We start from the raw sequence: 15889 nt of genomic DNA, 5'->3' as shown, positions 1-15889 counted from the left end.
GGGTGTCTATATACAGAGATGACGATACTCATTTTCATGATTCGCTAGGCTTCGGACCACTAAAACCTCAGATAATCGAATTCCTGGAGCCGGATGAATTTTCAGTGACTGGGAAACAGTTACAGAGTAAAACTTCAGATGTGTGTGGAGATCATGCTATCGCATTCTTGATAAAAAGAGCTCAAGGGTTTTCAACAGAGGAATACTTGGATAATTTTGGCGATGATAAAAAAGTGAATGATACGATTGTACATGTTTTTGTGAAGAGTTTGATTTCAGAGTAATAAACGAATGTGTAAATGTATATACTTGTGATTCTTGTTGCGCCTGTGAACAGCAGACTATTTTGTAGGCACGAAGCAGCGAATAAGCCGAAAGTATTATTCAGCTAGCAATCAATAGCGAGGAAAGAGAACACGATCGGTCATTTGACACGACTAAACTACGACATCATATATCATAATTTACGATCAAACTATTTCGCACTGAATGGAATAGTGTAATAATCGATAGTAGCACACAGCTGCACGGGTAACAATTCAGCGCGCAGGTCATTCGAAATATAGGTCGCACGCACTGCGTAAATCCTCTTACAAGCCGCGTTTCCGTTTGTGTGGTTATTGTTGGTGACTATTCAACACCACGCGAGAGAGATGCCTGAAAGTACGAAATAGCCGCTCACGACCCCCGCCATAAGAAATAAGAGCCGCTTGCGACCGATCCCTATACTGAAAAGGGTTACCGTGCGACCACAAGACACAATAGCCGCTCACCACCCCCGCCATAAGACAAAAGAGCCGCTCACCACCCCCGGTTTTCCAGCCGCTCACGACCCCCGCCATAAGAAATAAGAGCCGCTCACCACCCCCGCCATAAGACGCAATAGCCGCTCACCACCCCCGCCATAAGAAATAAGAGCCGCTCACCACCCCCGGTTTTCCAGCCGCTCACCACCCCGCCCATAAGAACCCCTGCCACCGGTTGACCGATCTATATAACTACTAACCTAACATATTGACTGAGATTAGGCGGTAGGGAATAAGTGCAATGGTCGGTTATAAGCCCCATAAGCCAACCATTTTATGCTCTATATGTACGAGCCCTTTTGCGATAATTACGCGATTATTTTTCCGCGTATCGTCTAATGTGATTTACAATGCGATGTCTCATTCATTCTCAACGAGAGTATATCCATACCAACCGACATTCAAATGGAAATCTGCATGTACCAGCTCATTCAATAGCGATTTTATTCCGCGCAGTTTGCAAAAATGCGTGATTTACAAGATGGCCAAAACCCGTCGCGTCAGTACTTATACTGATATTTCGTGGACGTTCCTCGAGAACATGAATAATATGATATTTGAGTAGCTAACTCGGAAGTAACTATTCAAATTATAGATGTATTTTGATATTGGTGCACTTGATACGAAAGGTGCCAGTCCTTGCATCACAGTCTACAAACAGTGTTGGGATCAAGTCACTACCTTCGACTCACGAGTCATCTCGAGTCATTGCACATTTTGACTCGAGTCAAGTCAAGTCAATCGATTTTCAAGGGTGACTCGAGTCAAGTCAAGTCACTCGTTTTTTGGAGGTGACTCGAGTCAAGTCGAGTCAAGTCAAGTCAAGTCACGAGTCAAGTCACGATTCGAGTCAAATTGAATTTTCGAAGTATATGTGATGACCCAACTGTGTACTGTGTGCTAACTGTGTGAAGGATAGATTAATTGGCCATTTATCTTGAATCAAATGACGATTATAAAGTTAAATATTCATGCAAAAAGGTGTAGCATAGCTCACGCACACGTAGAACTGATAATAAAATACGTGAGTAACTGCATAGCTACATGCTACAGTCTGATTTTATCAGCCAATATGAAGGATCGAATACGAAGCCTCGAGAAGTTGAACAAATTGATATGGTACAATAGGCACTACCCACCTTCACCTCTGTGAGAATATAAAGACATAAACTATATTCGTTCGATTTAAATCATACAAGAGTGTTGTTAAAGGTGCGCACTGCGCAATATAAGCACTAAGCTGCCTAAGAAACAGAGATACGATGCGATTAGATAAATCTACTGCTACTACGACAAAGTACGTGTGATGGTTTCGTAAGCGGTCAATTTATTTGTGATGTAACAATGGATGATCAGTGAAACTTATAATTATTGAAGACTGGTTGCTCTCGCAAGTGACACCGGCGTATCGCTAACAACCAAAACATACATAATATAGGGTGATTTACTCGACACCGTTTACTTAATGACTTGAAATTGACTCGTGAATTTTGCTCCGAGTCACGAGTCAATCCGCATTTCTGAGGCGTCGAGTCAAGTCAAGTCAAGTCATTTTTGCAAAGTGACTCGAGTCAAGTCAAGTCATACGAAAAAGGTGACTCGAGTCTGACTCGAGTCAAGTAATGACTCGAGTCATCCCAACACTGCTACATATTGGCAGAAGCGCGTAGCTTTACACCTATACCAGGTGTCACCAACAAACGGTCCGAGGCCATATTTTGCCGCTCGCAACCTGATTTGAGATTTTGGAAGAACAGCATTCTGAAATGCTGAAATTGATTTCAGCTGAAAAATATTGTTGTTGTTCTAAACAAGCCGCTCTCTGTGCCCAACATCACTGTGCTTCAATAGCGGATAGGGCTTCGGCGATGGTAATAGCATTCAATGGAGGAAGAATTTGATGATATGAAAGGGGGCATACTGCCTTGATGTGCAATGACCCAGACCACAGACCCCTGCAGCCTCCCCACAAGATCAAGTTTACGAGGAGATGGATAGTTGAACGGTACTTGCTGAAAAAACGAACCCTAAGAAAGAATCCTTAGTCACTGAATAGTGTTGTCAGGTATCTGCGAAGCTCATTGTGCAAAATAGAATGAAAGTGATGGTCATATCTTTGTTGTAAAATAATATTTCTTTTGTGGTAACTATACCTGTCGCCCATGTTAAAGAGCACAGCGCTCTACCAGTGTTGGGATGACTCGAGTCATGACCTGACTCGAGTCCCCTTTTTCGTATGACTCGACTCGACTTGTCTCGGCGTCTCAAAAATATGGATTGACTCGTGACTCGGAGCAAAATTAACGAGTCAATTTCAAGTCATCATTATGTAATCGGTGTCTATAAAAGATCGCTGTATCTTTCATATGTTCGGATTGTTCTCAATACGCTGTTGTGAACTGTGAGAGCGGCGAATTATATCCATTCAATGATTTTGCGTTTTACTGAACCTCCATTGTTTTATCACAAACAAATTGACCGCAACCGAAGTGATTGGAGCTTATAGCATACGTTTTCATACTAGTAGTAGTAGCAGTAGTAGTACTATAGTAGGGTTACCATATTTTGGAACACAAATTCCGGACGCTCTTTATCGCCCACTAGCGCATTTCAAAGTGAGGTATATTAGCACATTGTGAGTCAATATGACGTCACACTAGCAAAGCTTTGTCTATCGACGAGAGGTGGTCACAGGGTTGTAATAACTCGAGTCATGACTCGACTCGAGTCCGACTCGAGTCACGATTTTCTGATGACTCGACTTGACTCGAGTCATTTTTTCAAAATACGGAAATGACTCGACTCGACTCGGGTCAATCTGTGTATTGACTCGACTTGGACTCGAGTCATTGCGCATGACTCGATCCAAGTCATTGACTCGAGACTCATACGGCCAAGACCGACATTTCATTGTAATTCCGAAGCCAACACACTATTGGGATTTCATCTGTGGGTACTGGTACTTGAATATGCGACCAGAAACTGCTAAAAGTGAGGAAAATTGGTATATTATAAATGCAAAACATTCGATATCACCAAACTGAGTCCTAAAAAGTGGGTTTACCAATACTTTAACAGGAAACTGAGCATTCTACAATGACTTGGACTCGGACTCGAGTCATAATTCCATGACTCAGACCCGACCCTCTGCTCGCTGACTTGGACTCGGACTTGACTCGGTGGTGAATTGAAATGACTCGACTTGACTCGAGTCAAAACTATAAAAGTGAGATTGACTTGTGACTCGGAGCCTTGTGACTTGGTTACAACCGTGGGTGGTCACGATTCGGTTCAGCTTCAGGAGTGTGTGGTTGTGTGTTGTAAGTGCTAACCAGGGCCGAAGCCACATTTTGCAGCCCAATCCCGCCCAAATAAACACTGATCTTGAACCGATCGTAGGGTGAGCGATGCAAAATCTGAGGGCTTACTACATGCATCTGGTCGTTAAATGATTTGAATGAATTATGCCAATAAGCATATTCCGCTGGACAAAGAAGGTGCAGGTATAGCCTTGTACGGCTTTCTAAGTCCTGCACCACCCCTCCCTACTATCACAATGCGCCATGCGGGGAAGTCATGGACACCAGCGTTACTAATCAGGTCCTTGGTCTGACCCGGCCGGGAATCGAACGCACGACCTACCGACCAAGAAGCCGCACGCTTCACCATTACGCTATCTTGTCGGTTTACGCTATCTTGACGCTATCTGGTACATGGTTAAGTCAAAGTCCAATCAGCCTAAACCGACTCTATGAATATACCGTTATCTTGTAATTGCGATTACAATTAAACTTATTTCTGTAACTTAATGGTATTTTTGTTTATTTTTAATCGCAGTTTTTGCGAGGGTGGTAGTCCCCATATTAAAATCAATATATGTGTTACTAAATCGCGCGCAGCGCGAAGAAAACTTTCATGTAGCATAAATCTGCCCAAAAATAATATTGTTTATGTTGATTTAGGAAAAAAGTATGAGCTTTCTTCAAAATTCCGGACATTTAGGCATATTTTAGAAATTCCTCCCGGACGCAGTTTTAACAGTGAAATTCCGGACGTATGGCAACCCTATACTATAGAGATTGTAGTATCTCTATAGTAGTACCAGCAATATAATAGCAAAGGATTCTCCTCTGTTCGAAAGACTGGTCATTTGGTGCCCAGTGCTCACCTTCACCATCCCTCTAGTATGACTTAAATTGAATTTGAATATAGCTTATTTTACTCGTCAACATCTGGTGCAGGCTTAAATTGTATCCGATGGATACGTAATTGAGTAGTACATCATATAAATTCGATTCAAATATCTAAAATTTCAAATTCTATTCTCTATTTTCACGGAAAATTGTAGACGGAGGGTATACAGCAGTGATTCTCAACCTTTTTGTATTCGCTGACCCCTTTTGGACCGTCATGGACCCTCGTGGACCCCCGAACTTTTATTTATATATAGTTGGTGATGAGCAGCAACAAAATGACTTTCTTGAAAATGACATCATACTATTTACGTAGAAATTAGGTTGACTTTTATTATTTCGAAGCGAATTCTGCAACTGCATTTTTTGAAAAACCTGGTCGTGTTTTTAAAATCCGCGCCTTCGATTTCATATGACGAGTGCTGAAAATATCATTTAGACAAAGAAAGGTGGTGGAGAATGTAATAATAACGCGTAGCGCTCCCAACGACACATTTGGGTATGATCGCAACAATTATATGGCACCAAAATTGACAAACAATTTTTTATCGAACATATAACGTCAAGCCTGGTCATTTCTATCTCTAGTAGCTCATCTTGGAATTATTATGGAAAATAGTTATGTATATAGGCTTATATCACAGGAGAAAATGGATTTTTATGAACGTTTCGAAGTCACCGTGATTTACTTCACTAATCCAACTATTTATTTTTCACCTGATTCCCAGCAAACATCTCTATTCAGCAAAATATCTCTATCGGCAGGCTATTGGTAATTTAGCAACTAAAATCAGTTTGCACGTAGCATTTCAGCACGTAGCACTCAGTTTGCACGTAGCATCTTAGACGGTCATTCTGTTGATATGAGTTCTACCAGTAATGAAGCGAAATAACTCGTGATTTTCCAAATTTTGAAAATACAAATTAGGTTATCAACTATTCTATAAATTTGGAGGCTTCTCGGACCCCCTGAAAATGCTTCGCGGACCTCCGGTTGAGAACCACTGGTATACCCATACAGTTACCTACGTAGTATATGACGCCTCTTACATGTATATTTAATTCCATATTCAGATTGTGATTGCAATGACAAAATCATACCTCGAACTTCGAAAAGACAACTTGTCTTAAATTGTGACTAGAGTCGTGACTTGACTCGAGTCACCTTCAAACTTCGATTGACTTGACTTGACTCGAGTCAAAATGTGCAATGACTCGAGATGACTTGATCCCAACACTGGGGTTTCACTGGGTACACTTTAAAAAACAAACGTAGTTGCTAAACTGTGGGGCCTATTTTATCTCGATATTGAATCCGCGGCCTACACGAAATTTGAAAAGTCCCCCGCGACGCGTTGGCGGCCCCTGACCTATAGGCCGTCGTTGCTATGTGCGTCGAATGACTTGTCGACACGCCCTGGATATAGCTTGATTTTATACAACAAAGTGTGATTTAATTGTGAAACCGGATATTAAATGGAAGTATATTCACAATGTGGCATGTATAATGTTCGGTGGTAACAAAGGAATAGCTGAAGTACTTTTATTGTTATAATCAAAGGACGCGGAATCAATTTATACAAGTAAAACATGCTCATTGCTTAGTGGTGTGGTAAGAGGCAGCAAACGGTGATTGCCCTTCAGAAGTCACCGAATTATGTGTTTAGTAGGGAAATGACCAGCGGTCGGATTGAAATTTGTTGGTCAGCCAGTTCGAGCACAAGTTATATAATTTTCAGCCGGTTCTGTTACGCTAAATCATTGATAGTAACGATTATTTCTGAACGTTTAGCTAATCTCATAAAATGCCGTGGTGTTTTTCTATAGAACCGGTGCGTACCGACCACTGAAGATGTAGGTTACCTACATACCGACTATCACATCGGCACGTGTATTAATAGATTATGTTGCTTTGATTTGTCGCAGGTAGCACATCCTTTTGCGTTACATACAATCCTTTGTTACAACTGCAGAATTAGTTTTACTCGCAAACGGTCTCACGATGAACACAGTATACCCTCAACCAGGGTACGGTCAACCGGTCTACGGCCAACCAGCTTATAACCCGTATCCGCCGCCTCCGCCGCCTCCGCCGCCTGCACCGGCACCAAGTAAGAGTTTACAGCACCATCGAATGTTTGGGGTTATGTACTGAAAGCACTTCCATGCCTGACTTGATACAGAAAATATATAAATATCTTGTGGGTGTAACATAGATAATTACACGCACTCCCTAGAGTCTTAGTGAAAAGGGTGTGCTTGTGTATTCACGCCCGTCTATCATCGGTGATAGAAAGGTGTGAATACACACCCGTTGCACACGAACCGGAACTTACCTCAGATCCACTACACGGTATAAATCAAACATAAAATTTTATTTCAATTCTCGCCATATCATCCGCGTAAAAGCCTAGAAGGGGGTCGAGCTACAAGTAGTAACAGCATATTATTATATAGTTAACCAATAGTTCTATATATCACTGAGTTCTAATTGCAAACTAACATTAGACAAAATCTGTCAAATCACAACGTTTTTCGTTGAGCTCATCGTGAAACATCCATCGACCCAGGGGGCGATTTGGATTTTTTGAAGGAGGCGGAAACGCTCAAGGGGCGAAATGGGGGACGCTGGGCTCAGGAGGCGATATGAAGGGAGCTAAAAATGGCCTCGAAGTAGATGGTGTAGTAACAGCATTTTATTAATATTATTGTATAGTTAACCAATAGTTCTATATATCCCTGAGTTCTCATTGCAAACTAACATCAGACAAAATCTGTCAAATCACAACGTTTGTCGTTGTGCTCATCGCGAAATATCCATCGACCATTTTTTTGAATGCAGAGGTTGATTTTAATTCATGTAAAATAAATTTGGAGTACTTTTGGATTGTCAATTCCCAGTTATGACACTCCCGTCACGCTACCTACACCAAGTCCTACCTCTACCCATTGTTTTTTACCACAGTACTTAAAATAGGAGGGCCCCAGACCCAGGCGATTTTTTAAGGGGGGCGCTGGAGAAAAAAAGTTTAAGAACCACTGTTCTAGAACGTTAGAACGCAACGTAGCAGTCAATCAATTAGACAGTGAGATCTCACGAATTTCTGCCAATCTTCTATTGTTAATATCAAATAGAAAGTGATATAAACCCACACTACTACGAGAAACGATAATATCAATGTTGCATTTTACAGTTCAGCAAACGGCTATTTCGTTAAACCAAGCACCCGCACCCGCCCCGACAATCGTTATGGCGGGTGGAGGAGGTAACTCAGGTGAACAGGCTCGATTCAGCGCTGGAAGTTGTACCAGATGCGGGTAAGTGTAAAATTATAAGAAGAGTTACCACCTTTAAATCACATGCCAGGGTTCTGCAGTCTTTTCAAATGACTCCCCGGAAGACCCGGAATCACAAAAAATTGATTATAATAGCCACGTTTTGGGGCCTGAAATTTTATCGGAATTGGCACGAGACAAAGTATTGGAATCGGGATCGATTGTAATGACGACAATTATAGCAAGATCGAATCCGCTCACGTTCATCTATCATCAATAAATCAATCGACAGATTATATTTTTCATATACAATGTACAATGCGATATACAAGATGCCGAACGACCAACCAGTAGGGGTTGCTTGAACTAGCATCTACCTCGACCTGTTGCCCGATGTCACAGTCTTCTTCGATGTTATTCTTTCTTCGTCGGTCCTTTTTAGAAGCTATTGCTTTCTCTTCTTTTTTCTTCATCTGGTCTTTTTTTGGGCTTTTTTGTCGCCGTAAAAACAACGATACGGGGGACGAGAGGCCTCAAAGTCCAATGTACTAGCCGGCAAGATCCCTATTTTTGGATGACTCCACGGCCCGAAGCATCGATGCATGTCTATTCATTATTTTCCTAAGCAAACGGTGCTTGCAGACTGACATTGCACAGACATCGGAGAAATTTGGTTTACTAGGCCTAATATTGATAGTAGGTATAGCAATTCGAGCCTCGGGTGAAAAAATATCATTTTTAAATATTTGAATAAAATATATTTGTTGCACTTGGTATGGTGAGTATAAGCATAATTTATCAAAATTATGAGATAGACATCATGCGAGAGGAGAAATGCGCCATCATGTCATCATGAAAGCTCTGTTGCATTATAATTTTGCAGCTTTAGCGGACATTTGACGCGTCACAACCATAGGTAGAATAGTTCAGAAATTAACAAAAGATCGAATTGATATCACAGCATTTGAGCAGTGTTGCCTAATCCGGGATTCGGATGTGCTCCTGATAAATATTAAGTAGTCTCTTGATCATGTCATTGCCAAAGTCAAATTGAAACACCGTCGAGTTGAATTGAAATTTGATTTTATGAGGCGTTAGAGTTAATTTCCAGTTTTCAGATGTAAAATATATGTGGCACTAAATATTGTCAAATACTTCAAAATCCAAAATTTCGATGAAGGCCCCGTGTATGAGACCCCCGGTCTAGTGAACACGTCGAGTGCAAACGTTCGAAATCTCAATCCAACTCATCGCTTTGGTTCTGCATAAGCCGTTTAAAATTTAGGTGAGCGACGACACACAGGCTTATTTCTTTGCTTATTTCAGAGGCGACATCCGATCGGGACCTTTCACGACCGCCGGCATTCTGTGCGCCCTCTGTTGCTTCCCGTGCGGCATTATATGCTGTCTCAAATGGAAGAACAAAAAATGCCAATCGTGCGGGAGGGTATTCAAAAGCTGAATCTGAAGATTCGCATCACCTGACCTTAGCGGTTACGAACAGTGTATTCAAAAAATGGATATGAATAGTGCTATAACCTTGATAAGAAAGAATATTTTTCAATCGTAATTTAAAAAAGAACATGTTTAAATACAATATATGCTCGCATGCTTAATGCTATCAACGAAATTACTTGCCTAAACTAGTGGTTCTCAACCTTATTGTTGTCACGGACCCCTTTAGACAAATTCCAATTCTGCGAACCCCCGCCCTAAATTTTGCCTGAAACTCTATCAATGCACTATTGACTATTGTAATAATTATGATACTCAACTACTGTATTGCGTCAAATTGTTATTGTTGTTGTTGTTGTTGAAGGAGAAAGAAAGAAAAGCAGAATGAATGAACGAACGGAAAAAAGTTATATACCCATTGTCACAAAAGTTAAATAAACAATTGGCATAGTATTAAAATAAAGAAACTATAAAAAGTGGGGAAGTATACATCATATAAAAGAGAAGATAGGCTAACGACCAATCCGCTACATCTGCACGGCAGGGGAAGAGGGCCAGAGGATTTCAGCGGGAGTTTTGCCTCGCACTGAGGTTAGGACTTATCCGCTCTTCGCCAGGCGGTTTTCTATGGGGATAGGCCTATACATTGAAAAAAGTGACCTAAAGTGCCAAGGGGAAACATTTCCAAGTTAAGAAAATATTTAGAGAGGGATGTTGTGGTCTTCTTGGACTAAATGAGTAAAGTGCGCTGAAGTTTTGGACAATGCAACATGCATGTCATCTTCAAGGTTCATGTACTTTGGATTTAGTGTTGTATAGTGTGAGGTACAGTTATCGGTACAGTTTATTCTCACCTACTTGAGCCTGACACATTAGAGAAAGGAAATTGAACACGGACCCCATGCTTGCTTACGGACCGAAACAGTATTTCGTCACGCCCCCAAAGACTGATAAATTTAACCTCCAGGGAGCCCGGAACCCCTTTACGAAGACCCTTTCACCACTATCACAAAGACAGGGTTTCAATGTCATGAGAAGTTATCCTGTGCGATCGCCGAGGATGATTCGGCGCAGGCCAAATATATATTGAATGTTTGCACCACCAGAGGTCATGTGAAGGTTATTTTCGGCCAAAGCTTTCCAAGGTGCCTATTTTTTACGCATTTATAGGAGTCGCATGTCGACCGAAACTTTATTATTATTATTATTATTATTATGGAAACAAGTGGCGCTTTCAACCTCGAATTGTCATGGTGCGGTAATATAGGGTTACCGTACGTCCTCTTTTAAGAGGACTTGTCCTCTTTTTCGAATTTTTTCAAAGTGTCGTCGGAGGACGCCGAAATGTCCTATTTTTTGAGATTTTGCCTCTTTTTTAAGAATTTTAGTTAAATATAGGGCAAAATTCGACTGAGATACAATAAATCAGCACTGAAGGGACGCTTCGGCGGGTATTTCGGGAGATGAGCCGGAAAGCTGACCTTTTTTTCAAGTCAACCGACCAGGAAGTGGTAAAATTTATAATTTTTTTCAGGATTTTCCACCGGTATTGCAAGTCTGAAAATTTTGAAAATGTGTCCTCTTTTCAGATTTTCATAATATGGTAAACCTAGGTAATAGCCGGAGCCGATATGGTTCTTCTATAAATTATGTGCATTTTTTACCTTGGTGGGGAGGGGATCTCATAGGTTCTCATAGGCTCTCTGTGTGTGAACCTCAGAAATTCGGAGGTTCGCATTCACAAACGAGCCTTGGTTGACTGTGAACCTTTTCCATGTATTACATTTTTTTAGTCATTATGACATCTTTTGTATGAAATCATTTTCATTTCAACTTCGAACCACTATTCGCACGGCGCTGGCAGCGTGAAAAGTAATTGGGCATTGAATGATAGGGCACCTTGCCAATTTCACAAAAATATTTGTTTTGTTAGAAAAAAGTTTGTTCCGACATTTTCATCTTTCCGTTTGTGAATATCCAGTGACTTTCTGCTGTGAAAATTGTACGCGCAATCACACAATAGCAAGAACGAACTACAATTCATGTGGGTTGGTATAATCAGCGAATTGTGCTTAGTTACCCAATCAATTATTGACTACAACGGCATTGATACGAAGCATATGCATACTTGCATAGGGATATATCTTGATTTGATATGTTTATTGTATCATCCGCCCGATTGGGGTTTTATCTACTGTATAATTGGTTTTGAGGTAATATCTGTCGCAACTATACGAAAACCGGTATTTCACTCCGATCAATATAAATGTAGCAATAGTCTGATGCTCTGACCTCATTGCGCCGTCTCGCCTATACCGTTAATTTCTTGTTGAAATTTTATGGAATTATCAAAGCATGTAATTGTTCCAGTTTATACATTTGGTGATGTTTAAAAGTCGGCTGAGTCTTCGCTGGGTATTTATTAAATTAATATATTACTTTACGGAAATGTAGGGTTGAAATTATCAATATTACGTCACAAGATGTCAAAGGCGCACTAATCAAGCGGTTGTCCGACGTTTGACAGTGCAACATAATGAAAAACGACAGTTGACCATTGGAAAATCTCTAGCTTAGCTAGAACCGTTTGGCGCCAACGTGGGCATATTTTCACCCATGCTGGCACGAGGGACTCGTAGTGTAATAAAACCACGATATATACCGTTCTGATCGTGCTAGGTCGTTGCTGTTCATTTGTGCGAATAGATATTGTCTGTGCAAGTTCATTGATACCATACTATTTGATATAAATTATATATGGAAATTTAAGCCGGACGTCCGATCAGGGCTGTAATGACTCGAGAACTTTTCTTCGATGTGACATGATGTACTCGAGACGTTGAGCATGACTCCATCAAGTCATGTGACTCGACACATGCATTCTATATGACTTATTCATACCTCGTATATTGTAGGGTTGCCATACGTCCGGAATTTCCGGACATGTCCGGAATTTCACTGTTCAAGCTAGTGTCCGGGAGGAATTTCTAAAAATATGCCAAATATCTGGAATTTTGAAGACTTGACGTAGGCTCATAATTTTTCGTAAATCAACATAAAAACATTATTTTGGGGGCTATTTATGCTGATACAGTTTCTTTTTTTCGCGCTGCGCGCGATTTACAATAACATTTTTTGATTTTAATATGGAGACTACCACCATCGCAAAAACTGCAATAAAATATGAATAAAAACAACCTTCATTTACTGGAATAAGCCTAATTGTAGTCGCAATTATAGGAAAACGGTATATTCCTAGAGATCGCTAAGGCCGTTTAAATGCTTTACTCAAAGATAGTGGTTCCAAACGTGGGGGTCGTTTGGCTTAATTCTGGGGTTTGCAAATAGGTTTAACGTAATCAGGTTCCAAAATAGCCCGTGATTAAGTCTGGGAAAAGGTGCTGACTTCTTTTAGTAATCAGTTCGTCAGATTTTGATGTGGGCCACGGAACATTTTCAAATTGGAGATGGATTCGCGACCATAACCACTGGATCTGTTACCCAACATACAGCCGCATACTCCTGAACCGGATCGTGACCACCTTTGGTCTATGAGCAAAGCTTTTTCAGTGTGACGTCATCACTACTTTTGAAATCCACTAGTGGGCGCTGAAGAGTGTCAGGAATTTGGGTCGGACTAGTCTCGGTCGTTTTGTCTTTATGTTATCTGCTATTACTTTTCATTGAGTCTCATGCCTCCTTTTTACTTCGCCCATAGGTCAAGGGGGGTGTCTGATTTAAAAAGTGCTAAAGGCCGTTTCGACACCTTCCTACATATTTTCATTGTATCGCAATCTTGTGGTGTATTGATTGGATAAAAAATATGTTCTGACTTGATTCGAGTCAGAACTGCAAAAGTCTAATTTGCTGGTGACTAGGAACCTTATGCCGTGGTTACAATCCTGGATCAGATATATATATATTATTGATATTCACATTTGAGTTTTGAAGATGTATGCCTACCCACAATATCAGCCTCCAGCATATGCCCCTCCTTCACCAGGTAAGAACAGAACAGATTTGCAAGGAAAGAAATTATCGTATGACATGAGGGATGGCGGAAACTCCTAAATGGTTCTGGTTCGCGCGTAGACGGACTATTTATAAAAACTTCGGTGCAAGCACGAGCATATCAAGTCACGATATTATATCAAACAAAACCGATCTTGGTATGAAAAATTGGTAAAATCAATAGAGACCAATTCCGGCTTTTGCGTAAAATCTGTTTGCGATATAATTATGACGGATCACCTCACATTGGACTTCGGACACAAAAATACTACCGAAATGAAATGATTCAGTGCCAATCTTGAAACTTGGGACAACGTTCGATAGCCAGATCACTTGACCGCTGATCTCGGTATGGAACATTGTTAAAATGAATAGAGACTGATATCGAATTTTGAGTAAAATCTGTTGGCGGTATATGACGAATCAGCTCAAACTAGAATTACTAACCTGATTCTTGAGTAGCAAATATGTAACTTGAGGCAATGTTAGATACCACCATCAAGACATATATAGCCTACTAAGTTTCAAGACTCATCATGGTGCGAAACACCGTCAAAATCGACACAGACCAACAACGGTCGACACAGCGCATGGTACTGTATTGTAACAGAATTCAGACATACAGATACCACTGTTATATCATACTATAGTCGGGCAAGCTGCATTGTTGCCCAGCTGTACACTGATTTGGCCGCGTAAGATGAATAGAGAGAAAGGAAGAGTAAATGCCGTTTCTTCATTGTGAGCGTCTTTTAGATAGATAAATTTTGTTATGAGCGCTACCAGCGCACGTCTACAATCGAAAGCGAAAGCGTTTAAAGCGAAAACGCGAAAGATAATGGTTGCTGCACGTCCATAAATGGTAAACTACGTTGTAGCAGAGGATTTTAGGTGATACAATGCCCCAGTTTCCCTATAGAACTGAATAGGGGTGTTTGACGTCTAGTTGATTCGTTACGAGTCGTAACTTACAACTATGCCCTGAATGCGGCCGTGAATAGCAAAAAGGTTGGCCTCTCCTGCGACAGAACATATAGGCGTCCAGGTCACATTACATCAAAATAAAGTTTTTATCATGCGCGAAGAACACACTATCTGCAGTTCTCATGTTGTCCTTGGGGTCGTTCTGAAAATCCCAACCAGTTTAGTTTCACATGAGATTATTTTCTAGAATCCAATTCCAGATCCAGTATAGAGAATATATATTGGTACAAATCAGCTTGCTCCGCTAAGTAAAATCACGTCACTTCAATTATAGCCGAACGTCGCAATCTGAACAACTCTATTATACATATGTTTAAGTGGTTCTTAACTGGGGTCGTCTCAGACATAATCAGGGGTATCTCTAAGGGTTCCGCTGGAGGCCAAGACACACACTCAACTCATACATATGATTCGTGATAACACGCCTGTCTTTGTCATTATTGGCTGCACGCGATAATAGGCGCGATCAGTAGCCAAATTGTGACTGCTGTTGGATACGTCGTATGCAGTAGCGTACCTAGAACAGTTGGAGTTCGAAATCGAACCCCCGACACTCTGAAATGACGGTTCTATCACCAGTATTTATTAGCTCATCAGTAAATACGCAAGGGGTATGGATATCACGTTATTGCGTTTCGACATTACGAAGGCACTTTCTCAGGCGAGAGCGTCGCATTTCAAACCGGTCTTTGACTTAAAATAACAAACGACAAACTGATTTGCAATAAATATTCATTATGCTGTGTCTGTTTTGGGTGAAAATCATGATTAATGGGTCGTTGATGCACGCTGTTGATGCTCAGTTCATTTTCAGACCCAGGAATCTTTATTAATTTATGTGTGTAGCAGGGATATATAGAACTCCGGGATGGCTGACTTCTTTTTGGTCTATACATAAGTAGGGCTATATACCAACCTGCAATCTACCTCGAAATCTTCAGTTTCTTTCGCAAGTTAGCGATGTAGGTGTTTATACAATCGGGTTCCTTGACCTTTCGCCGCCTTCCTGGTGAGCAAGCAAGACATTCTAGAAAACATGGGTCTTCCCATACCTCAACCTTTATGCTAAGCAAACTCAGACAACGTTGAACATCAGCAATTTCATTCAGTAAATCATGAATACAGTTGTATACTTCAAATTAACCTAAATTTACCGACAGGTAA

The 15889-nt window shown here is 40.9% G+C and overlaps 1 protein-coding gene across 1 annotated transcript; it reads left to right on the top strand.

Annotated features, from left to right (window-relative positions):
- Window positions 1–6911: 6911 nt before the first annotated feature.
- Window positions 6912–10057, top strand: LOC145457533 (uncharacterized). Its single transcript, XM_080335754.1, has 3 exons — window positions 6912–7110; window positions 8194–8317; window positions 9602–10057. The coding sequence occupies exons 1-3, from the start codon at window positions 7002–7004 to the stop codon at window positions 9735–9737; spliced, it is 369 nt and encodes a 122-aa protein (XP_080191880.1). The 5' UTR covers window positions 6912–7001; the 3' UTR covers window positions 9738–10057.
- The last annotated feature ends 5832 nt before the right edge of the window (window positions 10058–15889 follow it).

Source organism: Botryllus schlosseri, chromosome 15, assembly GCF_051294905.1.
Source record: "Botryllus schlosseri isolate E-star chromosome 15, Bs_hap1, whole genome shotgun sequence".
Lineage (NCBI taxonomy): Eukaryota > Metazoa > Chordata > Ascidiacea > Stolidobranchia > Styelidae > Botryllus > Botryllus schlosseri.
Note: the sequence above shows the minus strand (reverse complement) of the source record. Positions and strands in the feature narration are given on the sequence as shown.